The following is a 22,300-nucleotide window of genomic DNA, read 5'->3' on the forward strand; positions in this document are numbered from 1 at the left end:
TGGAGGAAAATGATCAGTATTTGTTGGCGGGTTATGAATCTACCATCCTCGCCCATTCTAGATGAGCTGTCACTTTTCTTTAGGACAGGTTGTCATGTTGCTTAATTGTGGACGGACGGTTTTGTTGGATGACCAAATGGCAACCTATTTCTTGCCGAAAGACAGGAACCATTTTTTGTTGTTCCCATTTTTTAGGGGATTTTGTTGTTCCAAATGATATATTGATAGAGTGACCGATTGCAGCCTCGATCGGTTGCTCTTGTCGCGCACCACACGTCCATTGGACCCACGCACCGCTCACCTTCCTCCACCCAGCCTTATCCCCTCGAACGCATTCTTCTCCTCCACTTATCTTCTCCATGTGCACCTCACCTTCTCTCACATGCCCAGACCACCGCTATCTGCTGCTGCAAGCCGACGACCAGCACGTACAAAGCAATTCCTATTTACTACATGACGCGGCAGATACACACCCAACGCACACCCTTCGGTAAATCCCGCACGCTATTTGGCCCGGCCCATGCTTCCCTCATCCATCGGTTTTGGGAAGGTTCCAGAACCTTCGACCGGTTTTGGAAAAGTTCCAGAACCTTAGACCGGTTTTTGTTCTCTTTTTCTTATGTTTTTCTTTCGGTTAACTTCAGGGTTTTTTTATTTTGGTTTCTATTTTTTTTAAACTAAAGGAACAAAATTTTGAAGCCGAGTATATTTTAAAAATCTTTGAACATCATTTAAGTTGATGACATTTTGTGAAATCCAAAAATATATTTGAAGTCATGAACATATTTTAACGCTCACTAATCTCTACTTTTATAAAAGACTCAGTTGGTGATGATGGTGTGTCTGTTATCCAACATTTCTGGCCATCAGATCTGCATATAACGACTGTGAGGTAAGTTCTGGCATTTTTACAATAATACCCCACTTTTCTGCTCCAATTTGCAGAAAACTCCTTAGTATTTTGAAACCAACCACATCCCTCCCTCACCCCATCAAAACAGTCAGAGGAATATATTTGAGTGAAACGTAATAATTTTTTAGTGATATATATACCAAAACTGGGGTGTTTTCTTTTCAAGTTTATGAACATGTATTATTCTACTTTGAATCGTCCGTTGCAGCGCACGGGCACGTTGCTAGTACTTATTTAAATTTGAGATTCTATCCGTGAGCCTTTAAAAAAATGTTTTTACATTTGAAAATCTGCAAACATCTTAAAAATAGGGGAGCGATTTTTTAATTTGCTAGTAAAAGAAATAAATTTTGCAAACGTTTTATGAAATTTGAATAATTTTTAAAAATTGTGAGCATTTTAAAAATTCTTGGACATTTTTTAGAAGGTCCATGGTTTCACCCGGTTTATGAAAAAGCCCAGACCCGCAACAGATCAACCATCCTCTTGTACCAATTAACACAAAGCGACTTAGTTGCCGGCCAACTAAATAGCGCTCTTTGTGCAATTACGTGATATATGTTGTGCTACGAGAGAAAACGAAGCACTCATCCCTTATAGCGATACATATCATTGTGATCGCCCAATAGTGATGAAACATGGGCCAACCCATTAGGAACCGAAGCGCTCAGGACCATCAACTGGGGGACAGTTTTGAGAAGGTTCCAGGCTGGTTTTGGAACCTTTCTTTGTCTCTTTTCTTTTCTTTTCACTAGGACAGTGCCCGTGCATTACAACAAGATATAAGTATTTTAGTATGTTAGCTCATGATTTACCTGCATATATTAATGTGATTGTGTAAATACATATTTGGCAAATCCTGCGTGTGATTTACCGTATAGTTTGATGAGAAGTTTGATAAGTGAATTAAGGTGAAATTGATGTACAAGGTAAGTAAATTAAGGTAATTGAATAGCGTAATGGGAAGGTGCAAAAAAAGAGTGTGGAGGGACTAATAAACCGGCTGGAAAAAAATCGTTGGAGGGGCGTGGTGGGAAAGGGGAGAATCAGTTGACGAAGCGTTGGTAGGAAAAGGAACGCTACTTATTTTTTAAGTAGTAGTATAGAGATAGGTTTTCCAGATTTCTTTTGTGTTGTTTCTTTGTTTTTAACTAGGTATTCCCGGTTTTTTGTTTCTTTTTTAAGTCATAACCATTTTTCAAATTAGTGTTATTAAGAAATGTGAATTTTCTAAAATTCATGAACATTTTTTTGAAATCATGAATGGTTTTTTTAAAATTGACATCCATCTATATAAAATTGTGAACAATTTTCAAATTCTTGGTTTATATTAAAATTCATGAACATTTCTGAATTTGCAAACATTTTTAAAATTTATGCATAAATTTTTCAATGTCACATATTTTTAAAAGCTGCTGAACATTCTTAGGTCATGAACACTTTTCAAATTCATCGTTTTTTGTAATTGGCAAAAAAAAATAAAGTTGAGAAGGCCTATTCGTGAACAAGGCTGCTCCGCTCGATGGGCGAGGCCCATGTAAGGGGGGGAGCGCGAGCGACGTCTGCTTTGGTGCTCGCTATAAGCGACAGACGGCAGCGCCCCGCATCTTGGCAAACGGCGGCGATAGCTCCAGTCTCCAGAGCGGCCATCAGGTGGGCCCGTCACTGCGAGGCCCCCGCCGTGCAGCAACGGAGTGCATCGCCCTCCTCGTCCTCGGGCTGGCGGAGCACGCAAGGAGCGACGGCGCATCCTCCGCCACAGGACGAATCTGCCGGGGCCCACGAATCGCGAGCCTCCCGTGAAGAACCAGGGTATGCGCCGGACCCGTCACGGCCGTCCGATCCGAGGCATCGCCGCTGTTTTCCACGGACCAGGTGCACCATTCGTTACGTCCCTGGGTTCCGGCGCCCTTGCCCACACCGCCCGGTGGGCTTACCGCATCGAACTGGCTCGGCCTTTGTCTAGGCATGGGGCGTTTCTCAAATTCACCCGTGTTGTATACTCACGCTTTACATATAACAATACAAATCACTCTGTTATTTGGGTTTAACTTTAACCATGTAGCTCGAAATTGTAGTGCGCACGCCTATGATATGCCACAAAAGTATCCTTGTGCTCGTATTTGAAGAGGTTTCTAATATTATACTCCCTCTGTTCCAAAATAAGTGTCGTGGTTTTAGTTGAAATTTGAACAATAATTTCAACAAACCACGACACTTGGTTTGGATGGGAGGGAGTAGTATATTATTTTCTTTTTGCATACATATGTTTTGTTGGTCAAATCAACGATGAAAACTAGGCCTAAATTATGAAATGGCCTTGCACGATTTTATTCTTGTGGGACACCAGGATGCATCTCCCCTTGTTCGAAGAGCGAGTAATAGCAGCAAGCTATCGAATGCAAATCGTCCGGACAAAAATAAATAAGGATCTACAGTGAAAAATTATAGAGAGAGAAAGGTAGTACAAATCTCCACGCATAATCCGATGACTATCTATTTCTCACTAGATGGGGCAATAGCAAACCCTAAATAAATAGCCTACATGGCAATCTAACGGAGACACAAACAATGTTATAGCATGAGAACTAATATGTGGTGGTGATAGTTAGGAGGGTAGTTGTACCCCAACTCACAAGAGATCATGCTTCGGTCTTCTAGGCCATGTGTGAATGTGCCCATGTGATGGTGGTATGCGTGTGTGCCTCTATATCGTGCTATGTGTTCTCTATCAAATTTGTTACGGTAAACCATCCTATTTTGGCTCTTTTTAAGCATTCTCATGATCTCATATTCTTTTTAGTGGGTTTTTAAATATGTGTTTCTTCTTATGCTTTTGTTATGGTGTCTCATGCAAAGGGAATGACTATTACACTTTTGTTGTTCTTCAAATGACTGAAAAATAACTAACGTCAATAATTATTTAGTTCGAAGAGTGAGGCTGGTGCAAGTGCACATGAAGGATGAGACCTTGACCGGATAATGAATGACAAATGAGACATAATTATTTCTGAGGCAGTAAGGAGATAATACTCCATATACATTTTATCTCCCATAATATATACTGAGCCTCGATTTGAGAGTTTATGACTCCATGATGGATGTAGATGTTGGTTTGCCCTTTCTTCTCACCCATTTACTTGTACAATGTTCTTAAATTCATCTTGGTGATTTCCCTCTAGCTTGTTGCACCAATTGTTTGATGTTGATAACGTAGTATATCACCTAAGATTGTCAATGACGGACGCACCATATCTGGATAACAATGGCACGATGGTATTGTGGGAAGTGTTGGGGAACGCAGTATTTCAAAAAAAATTACCTACGATCACGCAAGATATATCTATGTGATGCATAGCAACGAGCGGGAGAGTGTGTCCACGTACCCTCGTAGACCGAAAGCAGAAGCGTTTAGTAACGCGGTTGATGTAGTCGAACATCTTCGCGATCCAACCGATCAAGTACCGAACGCACGACACCTCCGCGATCTGCACACGTTCAGCTCGGTGACGTCCCTCGAACTCTTGATCCAGCTGAGGCCGTGGGAGAGTTCCGTCAGCACGACGGCGTGGTGACGGTGTTGATGAAGTTACCGACGTAGGGCTTCGCCTAAGCACTACAACAATATGACCGAGGTAGAAATCTGTGGAGGGGGCACCGCACACGGCTAAGATCAACTTTGATGTGTTCTAGGGTGCCCCCCTCCCCACGTATATAAAGAAGGGAGGGGGAGGCCGGCCTTCCCTCATAGGCGCGCCAAGGGTGGAGGAATCCTCCTCCTAGTAGGAGTAGGACTCCCCCCTTTCCTAGTCCTACTAGGAGAAGAAAGAAGGAGGGGGAAAGAGAAGGAAGGAGGGGGCGCCGCCCCTCCCCCTAGTCCAATTCGGACTAGGCCCATGGGGGGGGCGCGGCCAGCCCTTGGCAGCCCCTCTCTCTCCCCTAGGCCCAATAAGGCCCATTACTTCTCCGGTGGTTCCGGTAACCCTTCCGGCACTCCGATATTTATCCGATGACCCCCGGAACTCATCTGGTGTCCGAATAACATCGTCCAATGTATCATTCTTTATGTCTCGACCATTTCGAGACTCCTCGTCATGTCCGTGATCACATCCGGGACTCCGAACTACCTTCGGTACATCAAAACACATACTCATAATACCGATTGTCATCGAACGTTAAGCGTGCGGACCCTACGGGTTCGAGAACTATGTAGACATGACCGAGACTCATCTTCAGTCAATAACCAATAGCGGAACCTGGATGCTCATATTGTCTCCCACATATTCTACGAAGATCTTTATCGGTCAAACCGCATAACAACATACGTTGTTCCCTTTGTCATCGGTATGTTACTTGCCCGAGATTCGATCGTCGGTATCTCAATACCTAGTTCAATCTCCTTACCGGCAAGTCTCTTTACTCATTCCGTAATGCATCATCCCGTAACTAACTCATTAGTCACATTGCTTGCAAGGCTTATAGTGATGTGCATTACCGAGAGGGCCCAGAGATACCTCTCCGATACACGGAGTGACAAATCCTAATCTTGATCTATGCCAACCCAACAAACACCTTCGGAGACACCTATAGAGCATCTTTATAATCACCCAGTTACGTTGTGACGTTTGATAGCACACAAGGTGTTCCTCCGGTATTCGGGAGTTGCATAATCTCATAGTCAAAGAAACATGTATAAGTCATGAAGAAAGCAATATCAATAAAACTCAACGATCATAATGCTAAGCTAATGAATGGGTCTTTTCCATCACATCATTCTCTAATGATGTGATCCCGTTCATCAAATGACAACACATGTCTATGGTTAGGAAACATAACCATCTTTGATTAACGAGCCAGTCAAGTAGAGGCATACTAGGGACACTCTGTTTTGTCTATGTATTCACACATGTACTAAGTTTCCGGTTAATACAATTCTAGCATGAATAATAAACATTTATCATGATATAAGAAAATATAAATAACAACTTTATTATTGCCTCTAGGGCATATTTTCTTCAAGCAGTCACTGCATACACAGTAAAAAACAGAGTGAAAATCTTCAAACCTAGAAATGAGGCAGAGAGATTCAAGTTGCTAAGAACTACGCCGACTGGACGCTCCGCAATTTAGCTCGAAGGGTATACTTCGAGAGCACAGCGGAGGAGCGAGCCAGGATGCCGCCCCCGAGTGGGCCGGCGTTGAGCATCGTCCGCTGGGCAAGGGAGGAGGCGAGAACTCCACGGGGCAGGGTGAGGTGGTTGTGCCTAGCAGGTCAGATGCCGACCACGGCGCCGCCGCAGTCTGAACAGGTGGATCCTCTGCCGCTTCTGTCTCCACGGCCAGGCCTGACAATGGAGGAGCTCTGAATTAGCCTGAATGTGTGTCCCTTTATGCCATTGTAATGTTGTCTTTTATGTTGTCAATCAAAACGAGTCTATGTGCCTTTCATGTTGTCAATCAAAACAAATCCGTGGGCTGTCAATTTCAGTTTTTCATAACCTTCAGTTGTCTGTCAAATTCAGTTTCAACATTCAATTGTCAAACAAAAGTGAATCACAACAACATTTAACGGGGCAATTTTTGCAAACATCAACTTTTGCTGCAAATGTTTTCAGCAAACAACATGGGATGTTTTACTACACTGAACATTTAGCTAATCAGTACATCTTGCAAATGGGTGCAACTGAACATTACATTCCTACACAAAACCTCTTATCATCAGAGATACAACAACATACAACACTGCAGAGCAGCAGACCAAACAGGCTAACCAAATATCCCTACTATCCTTACTCTTCAGCTTCTTCTTTTGGTTCATCTTTATGGCCTTCCTCTCTGCCTTCAGACTCACAATTTCAGCATCCTTGTCAAAGACAGATTTTTGCAAAGAAACATTCTCTTCAGCAAGTTTGCCAATAACCTGCCTAGGCCTCCCCTGCCACTCTTTGTCCACCCACTTCAGATAAGCACATGTGTCATTACCCTGGAAATATAAAAACCAACAATTTTGCAACACCAATTCAGTAAAAGACGGCTCAATTCTTAACTGAATACTACTGTCAATGCCATCTTCCAAAGTTCAATAGTTGACAACATTTGTAAACTACCTCAACAGGACAGACAAGAAACCTACAACCATAATCGTATCCTTCAGAGCAAACTCTTCGTTCTGGGTTCATAAAATGACAACATTTGTCACTACTGTCAGTGCCATTGAACACAGTATCAGGAGATGAAACAGGTATGCTCCAGTCAAATTCAGGTAGTGCTTCTGTCCCCTACATACATACAATCTACCATGAGTAAGAATCAACCTAAGAATGAACTACCATGAGTAAGAATCAACCTACAAATCAGCCTTGCAACAATAAACAGAGGGGAAGACATGGCACCTTGCAAAAATCAACATCCATGTACCACACCTCGCCGGTGACCTTGGCCCACGGTTCGCCGTCCTTCGTCTTGTCGGCGCCGGCGAGATCACGGCCATGGAGCGGACGAAGATGGCTCGACGGAGAAGCCGCCCCTGACCCACGGCGGCCAACTGTAACGCCCACGATGCGGCTATATCTCCCACGTGTCGAGGCACGACTTAGAGGCATAACCGCATAGTGGTTTTGTCGCAAGAAGGGTCATCTTCACACAATCCCATGTAATGAACAAGAATGGGATAAGAGTTGGCTTACAATCGCCACTTCACACAATACATAAATATTATTCATACATCATCCAAAATACAATCATATAGACCGACTACGGTCCAAAATCCAGATGAAAATAAGACAACCCCAAATGCTAGATCCCCGATCGTCCCAACTGGATTCCACTACTGATCATCAGGAAAAGACACATAATAACGACCACGTTTCTCGTCGAACTCCCACTTGAGATCGACGCCATCGTCTGCACTGGCATCGTCGGCACCTGCAACTGGTGTTGGAAGTATCTGTGAGTCACGGGGACTCAGCAATCTCACACCCGCGAGATCAAGACTATTTAAGCTTAACGGGGGGAATGGTGCAAAAGGTGGAGCTGCAGTGGCAAAACATATATGGTGGCTAACTTGCGCAAATGAGAGCGAGAAGAGAAGCAAAGGAACGGACGTCATCTAGCAATGACCAAGAAGAGGTCCTGAACACCTACTTACGTCATACATAACACAGACCGTGTTCACTTCCCGGACTCCGCCGAGAAGAGACCATCACGGCTACACACGCACTTGGTGTATTTTAATTGGGTCAAGTGACAAGTTATCTACAACCGGACATTAACAAATTCCCATCTGCCTCATAACCGCGGGCACGGCTTTCGAAAGATAATACCCTGCAGGGGTGTCCCAACTTAGCCCATCATAAGCTCTCACGGTCAACGAAGGGTAAACCTTCTCCCGGAAAGACCCGATCAGTCTCGGAATCCCGGTTTACAAGACATCTCGACAATGGTAAAACAAGACCAGCAAAGCCTCCCGAATGTGCCGACAAATCCCGATAGGAGCTGCACATATCTCATTCTCAGGGCACACCGGATTGTCCAAGCTTCCGATAGGCCAGACCAGAGTTGCCCCTGGTGGCCACCGGCGACTGACAGTTTGGACCAATACTCAGAGGAGCACTGGCCCGGGGGTTTAAAATAAAGATGACCCTCGGGCTCTAGAAAACCCGGGGAAAAAAAGGTATAGGTCGCAAATGGTAAAACCAAGGTTGGGCCTTGCTGGAGGAGTTTTATTCAAGGCGAACTGTCAAGGGGGTCCCATAAATCACCCGACCGCGTAAGGAACGCAAACTCAAGGAACATAATCCCGGTATAACAGTAACTAGGGCGGCAAGAGTGGAACAAAACACCAGGCATAAGGCCGAGCCTTCCACCCTTAACCAAAATATATAGATGCATTAATTAAATAAGAGATATTGTGATATCCCAACATATCCATGTTCCGACATGGAACAAACTTCAACTTCACCTGCAACTAGCAACGCTATAAGAGGGGCTGAGCAAAAGCGGTAACATAGCCAAACAACGGTTTGCTAGGAAAGGATGGTTAGGGGCTGACATGGCTGAAATAGGAGACATAATATAGCAAGTGATAGGTAGCGGAGCATGGCAATTGAGCGAACAACTAGCATAGCAAAGATAGAAGTGATTTCGAGGGGTGGTCATCTTGCCTGCAAGATTCTCAGAGTTGTCGAAAGCTTGATCCTCGTAAGCGTACTCGACAGGTTCCTCGTTCACGAACTCGTCTCCCGGCTCTACCCAAGACAAGAACACAAACAAACGGAACCACAATCAACAACGAGAAATGCGCAAGCAACATGATGCAAAACATGTATGATATGCACGATATGATATGCGATGCATATGCGTGCTCCGGAAGGAAAATGATGAACATGGCAGTAACTTGGCAAACCAAGCATGCCACTGGAAAGATGAGATGATTTCGGTCGAAATCGATATAAAGATCACCGGAATCGGGTGCACGGTTTGCAAATGCCAAGCAAAACAAGAATGACACTAATCTGCGATAAACAGCAAGATAGCACTTAAAATGCAACAAGTAGCAATGCTACAGCACCCCAACATAGCAACAAAGCACATGGCAGTAATCTACAGGAGATGCTTGACAAAAGATGAACACTGAGCTACGGCTAGTTCACAACATATCAAGCTCAAACAAGCATGGCGAAAGTGCAAAAGATTACAGGTTCACAGACTTAGTGAAAAACTGGACATGGCAGAAATCAGCATCAGGTAGCAATGTTCAGAGCACGAAATCAACATGCTACAGGAACTTAACATAGCAAAACAAGGCATGGTAGTGTTCTACTAAATGCACATGACAAAAGTCCCTTACTGACCATAAGCCAAAAAGGACCAGAAGATATGATGGCAAGCATGTAAACATAGCAAGTTTCGTTATCAGGTTTCAGACTTAGCAGAAAACAGAGCATGGCAGAAATATTAATAAGTAGGCCTCTTTGTGAGCTTGATGCACTCACTACAGAGCAATGCATGACAAACCAAGCATACCTACAGCAATATGACATGTTTATGAATCTGTCCATGGCAAGAACAATTACATATCATGTATGGATCAACTACAATAAGCTTGGCAAAAATGCATATCATGTTAAGAATCTGCCAGAAATATTTTATAGCAAAAGTAGAGCAAGATTGAGTCATGCTATGGTACTCTAAAATTGCAAAAAATTGCAGGAATGGATCAATTACAACTATAGCTACAAAACATCCTTACTGAAAATCTCCAAAATATGCATGGTTCTCTCTCTAGCATCAAGTTTACATGGCAACAAAATTACAGCAGACAAGGACTTAGAGAAATCACTAAGTCCCTGAAATCAGAAATATTACGGGGCCTACTTTGCATGCTTGTGCTAGTCACCACAAAGACCACAAAAATACATGGACTATACCAATGGAAAGCTGGCATGGCATACTTCAAAACACATGTAGAGCTCATGCTCAAAAGATGCACAGAAAAAATGATACAAAAAAGACAAATCTCCAAGTTCTGACAAGAACCAGAGATTAACAGCAACTAGCCCTCTTACAACGAAGATTTGGGCATCAAGATGACCTCTAATGAAAATGGTGCAATTGAACGAAATGAAGAGCATCACGAGACGAACAATTTGACATATTATACGCGCGAATCGAAGCTACATGCATAGAGTTATCGCATCGGGAACAAGTGCACTTGCTGATGGAATTTAGGACTTGGAGAAAATACGAGGACGAGAAAGTCAACGTCCTCACCGGATCTGGATCGAGCCCGAGCTCCAGGAGCTCGTCGCCGGCGGGAGAGAAGGAGCCGGCGGTGGCGGTCGCCGGCGGTGGAGGAGGGGCCCGGAGGGCGGCGGCGGGCGGCGCCGGTGGCCGGAGGGGAGGCCGGCGGCGGGCGGCGGCTGGGCCGGCCGGCGGGCGGCCGCGGCGGCGCGCTGCGGCGGCGGAGGCGACGGCGGCCGACGGGAGGCGCGGAGGAGCGGGCCGAGGGGGCCGGCCACGGGCCCGGCGGGCCGGCGCGGTCCGGGCGGCGGCGGAGTGACGTGGCGCGCTCCGGTTGGCCGGGCGCGCGGCGGACGTTGTCCGGCCGGAGCGGACGCGTCCGGCGCGGCGCGGAGGGAGAGGGTTAGGGTTTCGTCTGAGATTTCGTTTTCGGGATGCCCACTCATTTATAGGTAGAGGGAGCTAGGAGACTCCAAATGAGGTGCGGTTTTCGCCCACACGATCGTGATCGAACGACCTAGAGCATGGAAGAGAGTTTGGTGGGTTTTGGGCTGGTTTTGGAGGGGGTTTTTGCTGGATACTCAAATGGACATAGCGGAGGCCCGGTTAACCGATGGAGTACCAAACGACCTCCGAATGGAACGAAACTTGACCGGTAGGCTCCGGGTGGTATATTAAGACCACTTGACAAGCCTTGGTCCATTCCGAGAAAGTTTGACACACGCACACGAAAGAAAACAAGAGGGGTGCACCGGAGGAGATAGGAGCGCCGGATTGGAAAACGGACAACGGGGAAAATGCTCGGATGCATGAGACGAACATGTATGCGAATGCAATGCACATGATGACATGATATGAAAATGCATGACATGACAAAATACAAAACGAAAGACAAAATCCGACAACGGAGGGAAAAACATATCACATAGCCGAAAATGGCAAGAGTCGGAGTTACAAATATGGCATGTTACATGCGGGGTGTTACACCAACCCCTTCATGGAGCTGCTTCCCGGCTGACGATGCCCACCCCTTCATGTCGCACGAGGGCGGAGAGGAGGGAGAAAGCGACGACGCGAGTTTGGCGGCGGTGGCGGGGCCGCGAGCTGGCGGCGATCGGCAAGCAGCATCGGGTCTAGGGATTTGGAGAATGGGAAATGGATGCGTGCGGGGCGTAGGTTTCACACATAGCAAGGTAGCAACACATCATATCATAAAAATTGCAGGGCTTTCTGCAAATACACCACTATCTGACATAATCCAACGTGGCATGCCAAATGTCGCCTCCACAACCGTTTTGTATGATTTTGTTACAGCAGACAAGTTGGAGGGGCACTTTTGTGGGTTTTTTTAGTTCTTGTATGAATCTGTTCCCGCCCCTACAAGTTTATGTACCAATTGTGGTATTAACTCTAAAACAAACAAGACATGATAAATTGATGACAAAGACATACCAGATGTTTCAATTTCGGTAACCATCAGTTATTCAATATTGCATTTAAATATCGATGGAGAGAGGTAGCGAAGAATCCGGAGAAAGCCAAATTCCACAAATCTTCTATTCGGGGTATCAGGTACATACAGATCACGATGGGAAGTCCGAAAGTGGCGCGAATGCTGCATATCCTATATACTGTGAACCGTCGGATAGAAATAATCGGATGGACATCATCCCTCCATACTGTGATAAATGAGCTTAATACCAAAGTGGAATTTTATGTACGATATTTTAAATTTCGATGCGATTCTGTTTTGCTTTTGCTTGCGTGCACGGCAAACCCCAGCTCGTAGTTGGCACCCGCCACGACGGGCCACGTGAGCGTGTCCCGTTCCCGTATCCCAACCCAACCACGCGGTAACCCCACCGCAACAAACCGCCGGAACCTTCGTCTTCGCCGTACCCATCCCCACACCCTCCACTCTCCGGCACCCGCACGCTCGCCGCGCCGTAACCCTTCTTGCCATGATGTCTTCGTCGCCGCCCGCCGGCGCCGCCGACGGCGACATGGAGACGCTGCCCCTCGCCGCCGCCTCCGACTACGCCTCCGTGGCCTCCACCTTCGACCCCCTCCTCTCCTCCTCCTCGCCCGCCTCCCCTCCCGCCCCCGCCGCCTCCCCCCTCTCCCGCGCCTCCTCCTCCTTCGTCGACCCGCCCTCCTACGCCGACGTCGCCGCCTCCTCCCCGCGCTCCGCCTCGGCCTCCTCCTCCTCCCCCGCCCTCCTACGCCGACGTCGCCGCCTCCTCCCCGCGCTCCGCCTCGGCCTCCTCCTCCTCCTCCCCGAGATCCGCGCGCGCCGCCACGTCCGAGTACTCCTACATCGCCGTCTCCGACCCGGAGACCGAGGCCGAGGCCGCCGCCACCTCCCTCGTCCCCGGATCCGCCCCCACCTACATCTCCTACCTCGTCACCAGCGCCCGTCGCGGCGACCACCGCCGCCACTCCGTCCGCCGCCGCTTCCGCGACTTCGTCACCCTCGCCGACCGCCTCGCGGAGTCCTTCCGCGGCCACTTCGTGCCCCCGCGCCCAGACAAGAACACCGTCGAGAGCCAGGTCATGCAGCGCGACGAGTTCGTGGCCCAGCGCCGCGCGGCTCTTGAGAGGTACCTGTGGCGGCTCGCCGAGCACCCGGCGATCGGGACCAGCGACGAGCTGCGCGTGTTCCTGCAGGCCGAGGGCAAGATGCCGCTGCCGAGCAGCACTGACGTTGCCTCGCGGATGCTCGATGGCGCAGCGCGGCTGCCAAGGCAGCTGCTTGGGGAGGAGGCGGTGGCCCCGCCGCAGGACGTGGTTCAGCCGGCCAAGGGCGGGAGGGACCTGCTGCGGATATTTAAGGAGCTGAAGCAGTCGATGGTCACGGACTGGGGTGGCGTGAGGCCACCACTGGTGGAGGAGGACAAGGAGTTCCTGGAGAAGAAGCAGAAGATGCAGGATTGGGAGCAGCAGCTCAGTAGCGCATCGCAGCAGGTAATTTTCGGGCCATCTTTCTTAATATATAAAGCACGCTGCTGAACTTCATGTTCTCGATGATACACTACCAACACATTATAAGTTGTTATAGTATGCTGCTTCTACTTGTGCTTGACATTGCAAGTCATTGTACGTTTTGAAGACAAAAGTTATAATCTTCCGCCCCATTGTAACATTGTTCCTGTAAATGTTTTTCCTCTTCAAACACTGTGTAATCAATACTCCCTCCGTCCGGAAATACTTGTCATCAAAATGAATAAAAGGGGATGTATCTAGATGTATATTAGTTCTAGATACATGCCTTTTTATTCATTTTGATGACAAGTTTTTTCGGACAGAGGGAGTACATCTTAAGCAGTGTCGTGCTTGGTCACTTTGTCAAGAACCAGAATGCCATGTACCACTTGGAGCAACTGAATGGTGTGTATCTAGGTGATGTGTTTCTTGCGTTTCTCAATCAGCTTGTCACTGGGTTCAGGAGATATTTGGGCCACAAAGATCGATACAAGAATCCTCCACTTCGACTTGTTGTTTGCTCAATAGCTTGAATCTAATGCAAGATAAAAGCTAACTTGCCTTCCCCCACCTCATCCAAAAGCTGAGCTGGGATGAGTTTGGAAGCAGGCGAGGTGGACTACTGTATGGAAGCATTTAATGTAGGATGTGGTTTTGTCGTATTAGTAAGGTCAGTTTATCACTAAGTTATGGGAGCTGATGGGCGAAGAAGATATGGAAAGGGAAGAAGAAACACATCGTAGCTCTTAGGTGCAAAATTGGTCACACCACAGCAGGGAAATTATCACAATTCGGATAGCTATTGGTGGTAATGAATTGCAACTTTTGTGTGTGAAAATAAGGTCCCTCTCCTCTTGGCCTCCATGCTTGAGTACACAGAAGTAACAGCCTGCAAGTTTTAGTCTCATTTGTGCCTTATGCCCGGGCAATCAATTAGCCACAGATGTCTACCATCTTATGAATTACTCCCTCTGTGAAGAAATATAAGAGCATTAGTGATCTAAATGCTCTTATATTTATTTACAGAGGGGGTACTTGTTTTATAGTTCTTGCCAGCCAGACATGAGTGTGCATAAGAGTGGCGTGTCAGCTTGCATATTGTTCGTTCTATGCAAAATGTCCAATTCTATAAAAAGAAGGTTCAATGCTTTTGCACGTTCATGACTTTATTTAATGTGTAATTAGTCGTGGATCCCAAAGCTGGTTTAGTTGACTAGACAAATGCTCGCTTTCTTTCCTTTGCGACCGGTCGGTGAATATGGGAGCACAGCTCTGTGTTTTTCTAGAATTAGCGAGTGTAAGCGATATACACCACTCAAACGACCATTATGGTTGGGATCCATTTTTCGGTAACATTGTGGTCCTACTTTGATCCTTGTTATAATATGTTGCTTCAAATACTACCTGCTTACTAATTAAATCATGACCCATATATGCATGTAGTGCTGTAGCACAATAATTGTATGGAGGATGAGATTGATAGGGTTTCATATGAAAGCTGTGACGCTGGTGTTAGTTCAAATGCTGGATCTGACACTTAACGTATAAAATAGAGAAGTGCCAAGGGCGTGGTAATGAAATCCTGGTTTAGAGTCATTTCACTGCAGTCAACTTGTACTAATATGGTTCGAAAGTGACCTATTCAATTCTTCTCCTTCTTTCTGTAATGGCAATTTATGGTTTATTGTGTGGATTTCCAAGATTCTTTTGGTTTCTGGTTGCTGTGCGTCAAGAGTCCTATTTGAATGGTATAGTTTCTGGTTTTAGGGGAAATTTCCCCATTTCAAGATATGCACCATGTTTAGACACTGGAGAGGAATGATCATGTCAGTTGAGCCCAGAACCCCACTTCCGGTAGTCATAAGATTGTGGTGTACCTGATAGCATGAGGCAAATAATTGGTGTGGGATTGAACATAAAAATAAGAAGTCAAGTCATGCTAAAATGTGCGGAAATGTTTTGATGGGTGCTCTTGAGTCTTGAGCAAGTATTGGTACTTTGGTAGTATGCACATGGTATGTTTGAAGGTAGTTTTAACAGTTATTTATGAGTTGATTTTGTTTGCTTCTTCTCCATAGGCGGAAGCACTTGTCAAGGCTCAGCAAGATATGGGTGACACAATGGGTGCTCTTGGATTGGCATTCGTCAAACTTACAAAGTTTGAGACTGAGGAGGCATTGTATGAATCTCAGAGGATAAGAGCTGTTGACAGCAAACGTGTAGCCACGGCAGCTGTCAAAGCTAGCAGGACATGTCGAGATCTGAATACACAAACTGTTAAATATCTGGTACTATTTCAAATCCTCAAATTGTGTTTTTATAGTCTCTCCTGGCTATTTAGTAATCATGTTACATGTCTCGTTTATTTTTTGCAGGATACTTTGCATGAACATTTGGGGATAATGCTGTCTGTCCATACTGCATTTTCTGATCGGGCTAGTGCATTATTGACTGTTCAAACGCTTATGTCAGACCTTGCATCATTACAATCAAGGATTGAGAAACTTGAAGCTGCATCATCGAAAGTATTTGGTGGTGATAGAACTAGGCTAAGGAAAGTTCACGAGCTGAGAGAAACAATAAGAGCTACTGAAGATGCTAAGTGCTGCGCGTTAAGGGAATATGAGAGAATCAAGGTAACTGACATGTACTTTGCTTAACGAAAAACTGATTGGATGCTTTCATAACTAGCAATGAGCATGTCATGTCCAATGGATGTGCAAGCACCACCACCTTTAGCTCATAAAAGTGTGATGATATGAGATATCATTAGTTTCTTTGCTTCATAAGGAATTATTCTCCTGCAATGGTTAGCTCAGCTTTGAAATAGATACATTCTACTAGTTTGTGTCGAAGTTTCTAGTTGCTAGTTCACTTTTGTTATCAACATTGCACTCCAGCAATGTTTTATATTGGTAGGAAACTACTAGTCTCTCTGCTGTGAAACCATTTTATGGTGTTTCCTGTGCTTTTTTTATAGATCAGTAAACACATTAAATCTAACCTTAAAAGAAGGACAGACCCAGTGCATAGAAGCACCCACACAAGGTGGGGTCTGGGGAGGGATTATAGGAACCTAGTCTTACCCCTGCGAAGTGCAATGCAGAGAGGCTGGTTCAAACCCAGGACCTCTTGGCACAAGTGGGGAGGACTTCACCACTGCGCCAGGCCTGCCCTCATTAACTCTAACCTGGCATGCCAAAATTTTGCTCATGTTTGGTACCTGCGGGAGTTACTCCACAATGTTTGATATTCTACTCTGTAGAATTCTTTCTAATATTTGTGAGCACACCATGAATAATCTTATTTACTACCTTCTTTCCGGTTTATTAGGCCAGCGCGTGCCTCTAGGTGGACAAGTAGACCAACGTAACACAAGTTATATATCACAAAAAATATATCATTAGAAACTTCAAAACGTATACTTTCTAATGGTATAATTTTTGGAATATACAACTCATCTTATGTTGGTCAAATTATCAATCTAGGGACACGCGCAGGCCTAATAAACCAGAAAGGAGGTAGTACCTGTTTGCATGAATCCTAATCCTCAACTATTTCAATAGTTCCCTCGAAGATCCATTTAGGACCAGGAAATTCACTGGAATACACACAGAACTGTGGAAAATTATCTTGTTCCAAGCAGAGGCTACTACTTGTTGGCTTGTAGGTGGAAAATATTAAATAGTTCTGCAGTAGCTCTGCTTCACTCAAAATTGCGTCAATAAGCTTGTTGTAAAGCAGTGTCTTTATTGTTCTGCACTTTCTCTTCTAGAGGAGCACTTGCTTTGGTGCAGTGACCAATGTATGGATATTTCAAATTTGTGGCAGATATCTTACATCGTGGTTACTCTTTATGCAGGAAAATAACAAAATTGAACTCAGCAGATTAGACAGAGAAAGGAGAGAAGATTTCCTGGAGATGCTGAAAGGATATGTTACAAGCCAGGTACTATTTCAGATGTCCAAACACTTCCTCTGTGCCAACGATTGTAGTTACAAAACCTTTTTAGGAGTCTATTACATGACATTGCTCTGTAGCGTCCTAAGTGATTAGATAATTGATTATTACATGGAACTAATTTTGCGAGAAACCTTGGCCTTTATTCATTCACCAGAGTAGTCTGACAGAATCATTATACCATGAAAACACACTGGAACTATTACAGTCAAATTTATCTAAACCATGTGCCACCTCATTTGCCGTATGCTAGACCCCTTGGATCGTCGCTTCATTTTCTGTATGCCTTTGCTGCCTGCATGTTTGCCACTCCCGTGGGTTTGTGCACCAATGATCCCAGCATGGTCACACCAGTCCTTCTCCAAAGAAGATAACTTTGCACATTGCACAGATGGTTGTTTCTTATCCATGGCGAGGAGACGACAGATACATATCCTTGTCCAACACTACCACTCACATGCTGACCCAGGTGCTCCGCCATTTCAGAGCAGCGAACATATGACCCATAGCAGTTTAGATGTTGAATTCAGGATTCGTCGTCAACAGCTTACTAACATTCGAACGTGCATGCTATGCTGTTTAAATGATATCACATCAAGTTGCACATAAATCGTTTCTCCAGAAACATCCCTATTTTGCAGTCATTTGCTTTGTCCAGTGGTTACCTCGTGTAGCGTTCATTTTGTTACCTGTCGTTGACAGAAAACATCTGCTCGGCATGTACACAGGCTTCATATGCAGAGAAGATCGTCGATGGTTGGGAGACAGTGGCGGAGGAGACTAGCGGATATGCGCGAAGATCATCGGATGACACAACATATTAGCCTGTGTTTTGTTGGGGTACATGTATGTACAATGTAATTTAGGATGCGTTCCGAATAGAAGAAAGATGAACCTAAATTCAATTTGTTTTTCAGTTATCTGTCGCGTCGCTTTGCCATTGTCTGGAATGTACCCATCGATTGCTCTGTCTCCATTACCTCTCCAGGTTCACATCTTTTTTTGCTTTTCGAAATGTAGGCATAAGGTTTGCCTCATCTTAATATTAAGGATATTAACTAAGAAGAGAATAGAGTTCTACAAATGATCCTCAAACAAAATGTGAATGGTTACTCGCAAATATAATCGTCCCTAGATTTTTGGCTCCTGCGGTGATCGAAAGTTAACATCGGCTGTGGGGCGCATTTGTGGACGGTCCAAGAGATCGATATGTTGAGAGAGGCCATTGGCTTCCTATTGAGTGTCCATGATGGTCCTATTATCCCACAAATCCTTGACGGTCTCCTTCAAATGCCAAGCGAAAGCAATATGCTTGAGATGGAGCTTCTCGACGATACGACTCTTGTTTCGCTTACAAAGGGGACGAAGTGTACGATTTGAAAACCTACATTTGACCACCCTATCGGTGGTCCATATCCTATCTTGAATCGTCAATTAAGCAAAGAACTTAAACTTTTGATGGCGCCCAAGCTATCTAAACCATTTGATCCACGGGAGAAAGAATCATACCCAGAAGCTATACCCTGTAAGCAAAGGCCCCGAGTGTCCATTGGGCATGTGTTTTCAAACGATGGTGAAAGTGATGCAGCATCCATATAGGTTGAAAAATTGTCGGATGGGTTTTCAACTTAGGGGCCAGTGGAAATCCCAGAAGGAGGTGTCACACCTTCTGAAAACCTATGTGAATTTTATTATTTTATTTATTATACTCCCTTCGTTCTTAAATTATTAGATGTTGTAACTTCTAATCTCTATTTTTAAAGGAGGATTGAACGTCGTGATGGTTCGACCTCCTTTCCTCTCCCTCTCCCACGCCGAAAGAATCGGTAGGAAAAAATCGGGCCCGCTCCCGCCCCTCTCTCGCTTCGTGCGTTGAAAACTGAAAAATAAAAACAGAAAACAGAAACAGCCGCATCCCACGACCCCGTCTTGAGTCGTGACACACCCACGATCTCCCCTCTTTTCTCCACCTCTATTTTTCCTCGTTCCACCCACGCATCTCCTAATTCACTCCCACGATCCCCCAAACACATCGTCTCCCTCCTCACGAAAGGGGGCCATCTAGCTATGCGGACAAGGAGGCGGCCAACGAGTGCAAGCGAAGGTGAGAGGTGCTCGTGGCAGAGTACGGGGAGGTGTGGCGCCGATTGCTGCTCGCCAGCCTGCCGCAGGGGAGATCCCCGATAGCCACCGCAGCTCTCGCTCCTCGTCGCGACCGCGTTGGTTGTGATGTACCCGGCCCAGGCGCCACCCCGTGTGGCTTTCTTCTCCGTTGTCATTCGTGGGCAGTGGATCGTTCGCGCTTCGCCGTTGACTCGTCCTCCCGCCTTTCTAGGTGGCCATGTCTGCTTTACGCTCCGCCAACGACAACGTCTCCCCTGGCCGCCTGTCCCGCCCTGCCTCCAAATCGAGCCACTACAGTCTGAAGGTAAGCTTCATCGTTGATTCATTTTCTTGATGTTTCTTATGTTTCTGATTACACAATAGTCTGAATGTCATGAGAGATCTTGTGGGTTCAATTATTAACTGAATAGATGATGTCACTTCGTTTGAGTTTGGAGATATTGGGAGTGCCAACCATTGGCGACTCATTTTATAATCTGTACTATTATGTTTACTTAGTTTCTGGAGAGATTAAGGTATATGTTTAGCTTATGTTGTGCCCATAAAGTGGTTGAAAGAATTGCTCTCGTATAGAAGTGTAGACTAAAAATACAATGGATAGTCCAAAAAGCTATATGATGACAATCATATTCAAAGTTCTACAGAGTATTAAACACCTAGTACATCTCCATTTGTTTTCTGCTAAAGCTTGAATGATCTTTTTTTTTCAATATTTTGATGCAACCATATCTCAACCACATGATGGCACAGTGGCACACTACTGTCTTATATATAAGATCTCGAGCCTGACGCGGGAGGACGACTTCGACCATGGAGCAGAGCGCAGCGGGCAGGGTCCGACAGCAGCAAGTGACTTTTTTTCTTATTGACAGCTTGTTCCTGCACATACATCCTGGGTAAAGCAACCGTATATGATGCTGACTTTGAGAGGCTGATCTGAATTAGGTGACATATGGAGGGATTAACAACGGATCAGCGGGCCACCATGGTGGTGGTGGGCCGCGATGTTTTAAGATCAAACGGTAAAGTAATATTGTGTACTTGTGCTAAGTACTTTTGGTTAGTCTGCTGAAGGATTCATATGGTTACAACATTTACTTCATAGCCACGCCTGTTTTTGTCTTCTAGGCGGGCTCAGTTTGCATAGTCCTCGCCAATGACCATTTCAGAGCCTGGGCATAAGTAAACTTCTGGTTGCTGTATTTTCTACCTGTTCTACCAACCATTGTGCCTAATTTAAACTGGCACGCCTGATTATGTTCTGTGGGTTTGTCCTCAGCTTGCAGGAATCCTGTTAGATTCAGACAACCTTTTCAAGATGTGCTCACAAAAAGATTCAGAGGCAGTGCGATTGCTCTTGTTCGGTAGCTCTGAGCATAAGAGGCACGAATTATATCAACAATGTAATGTACTACTCTTCATCTGACATTGATTTACAAGCAGAACATGTATGGAGAAGTTGCAAAATATTTTAGTAATAACCGTTGGCAACTTTGACCTTTCTTTCGACAGGTGATGCGTACTCACAATGATCATTCTTTCGTCGAGTTCTTGAAGAACACCTACAGAAAGTCATCCTAGGATGGTAAGTTTTCTCCATAATATCTTCACATGGTTCCCCGCCTATTTGTTGGAAATTCTTTGCTTAAGTTACTGTATACTTATCCGTGTCTAAGATAAATTTGCAATATGCCCATTAAATTAAAACATCATTGATGAATTATTGTAGTTCAAATTAACTAGGTGATGGGTACAGTACTCCAGAGCAAAAGCATTCAGTTTCAGGGACATCACAAGATGCTAAAAAAGTCCAATTAAAATAATTTGGTCATAAGACATGTAATAATTGACTTCTAAAAAATGAACTAGACGGTTAAAGTTTCTGAAAATAACGCAGAGGTAACTTAGATGGTTAAAGTTTCTAAAAAATGATCTAGATGGTTAAAGTTTCTAAAAAATGAACTAGACAGGTAAGGTTTTTTTTTGGATTGCTTGAGGTAGGACTTCTAGGAACAAAGGAGCAGCACTTGGAGAAGACGGGGGCCAAAAATATAGTTGCAATATTCAGATATATTAAGCGAGAACTTGGTAGATCAAGATAAGTACAACAAGGAGATCTCCCTTGCCTCTTATGCAGTCCGACAGGTTTGGAAAGAAATAAGTGGAGATCTTTTTAGGCCAAAGAGATGGATCTGGAAGTTTTTTTTGTGTGTGGATGGAAGAGTTGGTTTCTGAAGTTATTAGAATGTTAACCTCCCTTTGGAGGCATTTGACACCTAGCCTTTGCTCCTTTACAACCGAGCTGACTTCTTGACATCCTTGAAATTTCTTTTCTACTTTTTCATCTTGTTATGTTGCCTCTTGGATAAGATTCAACCTGTTTCCTGTAGGAAAAATAAGATTGAAAAAGTATATTATTAGCCTGCATCAATTGCAGTGCGTAACACGTCAGATTATACACAATAATGGCCCCTTGTATGGAAGAAGAGGTGAGATAATTGCACATTATTATTCTTGAGATGATTGCAGTAAGTAAGCATAAGAAGAGCGATGCTTCACGTACGACAAATCACATACGA

At 45.0% G+C, this 22,300-nt stretch overlaps 1 protein-coding gene and 1 long non-coding RNA gene across 2 annotated transcripts; both read left to right on the plus strand.

The window, feature by feature from the left end:
- The first annotated feature begins 12,506 nt into the window (after positions 1-12,506).
- Positions 12,507-18,517, plus strand: LOC123181706 (sorting nexin 2B). The gene is made up of 6 exons (XM_044594027.1): positions 12,507-12,800; positions 12,865-13,618; positions 15,715-15,924; positions 16,012-16,272; positions 17,499-17,585; positions 18,326-18,517. Exons 1-6 carry the CDS (start codon positions 12,616-12,618, stop codon positions 18,419-18,421), a joined length of 1,593 nt encoding a protein of 530 aa, XP_044449962.1. The 5' UTR covers positions 12,507-12,615; the 3' UTR covers positions 18,422-18,517.
- Positions 18,518-19,595: 1,078 nt separating this feature from the next.
- LOC123169086 (uncharacterized) lies at positions 19,596-22,083 on the plus strand. Its single transcript, XR_006484642.1, has 3 exons — positions 19,596-20,025; positions 20,472-21,124; positions 21,234-22,083. It is a non-coding gene; the product is annotated as an uncharacterized lncRNA (long non-coding RNA).
- The last annotated feature ends 217 nt before the right edge of the window (positions 22,084-22,300 follow it).

The sequence above is a fragment of the Triticum aestivum genome, chromosome 1D (genome assembly GCF_018294505.1).
Source record: "Triticum aestivum cultivar Chinese Spring chromosome 1D, IWGSC CS RefSeq v2.1, whole genome shotgun sequence".
NCBI lineage: Eukaryota > Viridiplantae > Streptophyta > Magnoliopsida > Poales > Poaceae > Triticum > Triticum aestivum.

Excerpts from the sequence above, each read along its gene's own strand:
- LOC123181706 (XM_044594027.1), top strand. The coding sequence starts at position 12,616 with ATGATGTCTTCGTCGCCGCCCGCCGGCGCCGCCGACGGCGACATGGAG. Across the intron at positions 15,925-16,011 it reads CACAAACTGTTAAATATCTG|GATACTTTGCATGAACATTT; the intron begins GTACTATTTCAA and ends TATTTTTTGCAG. Across the intron at positions 17,586-18,325 it reads AAGGATATGTTACAAGCCAG|GCTTCATATGCAGAGAAGAT; the intron begins GTACTATTTCAG and ends GCATGTACACAG.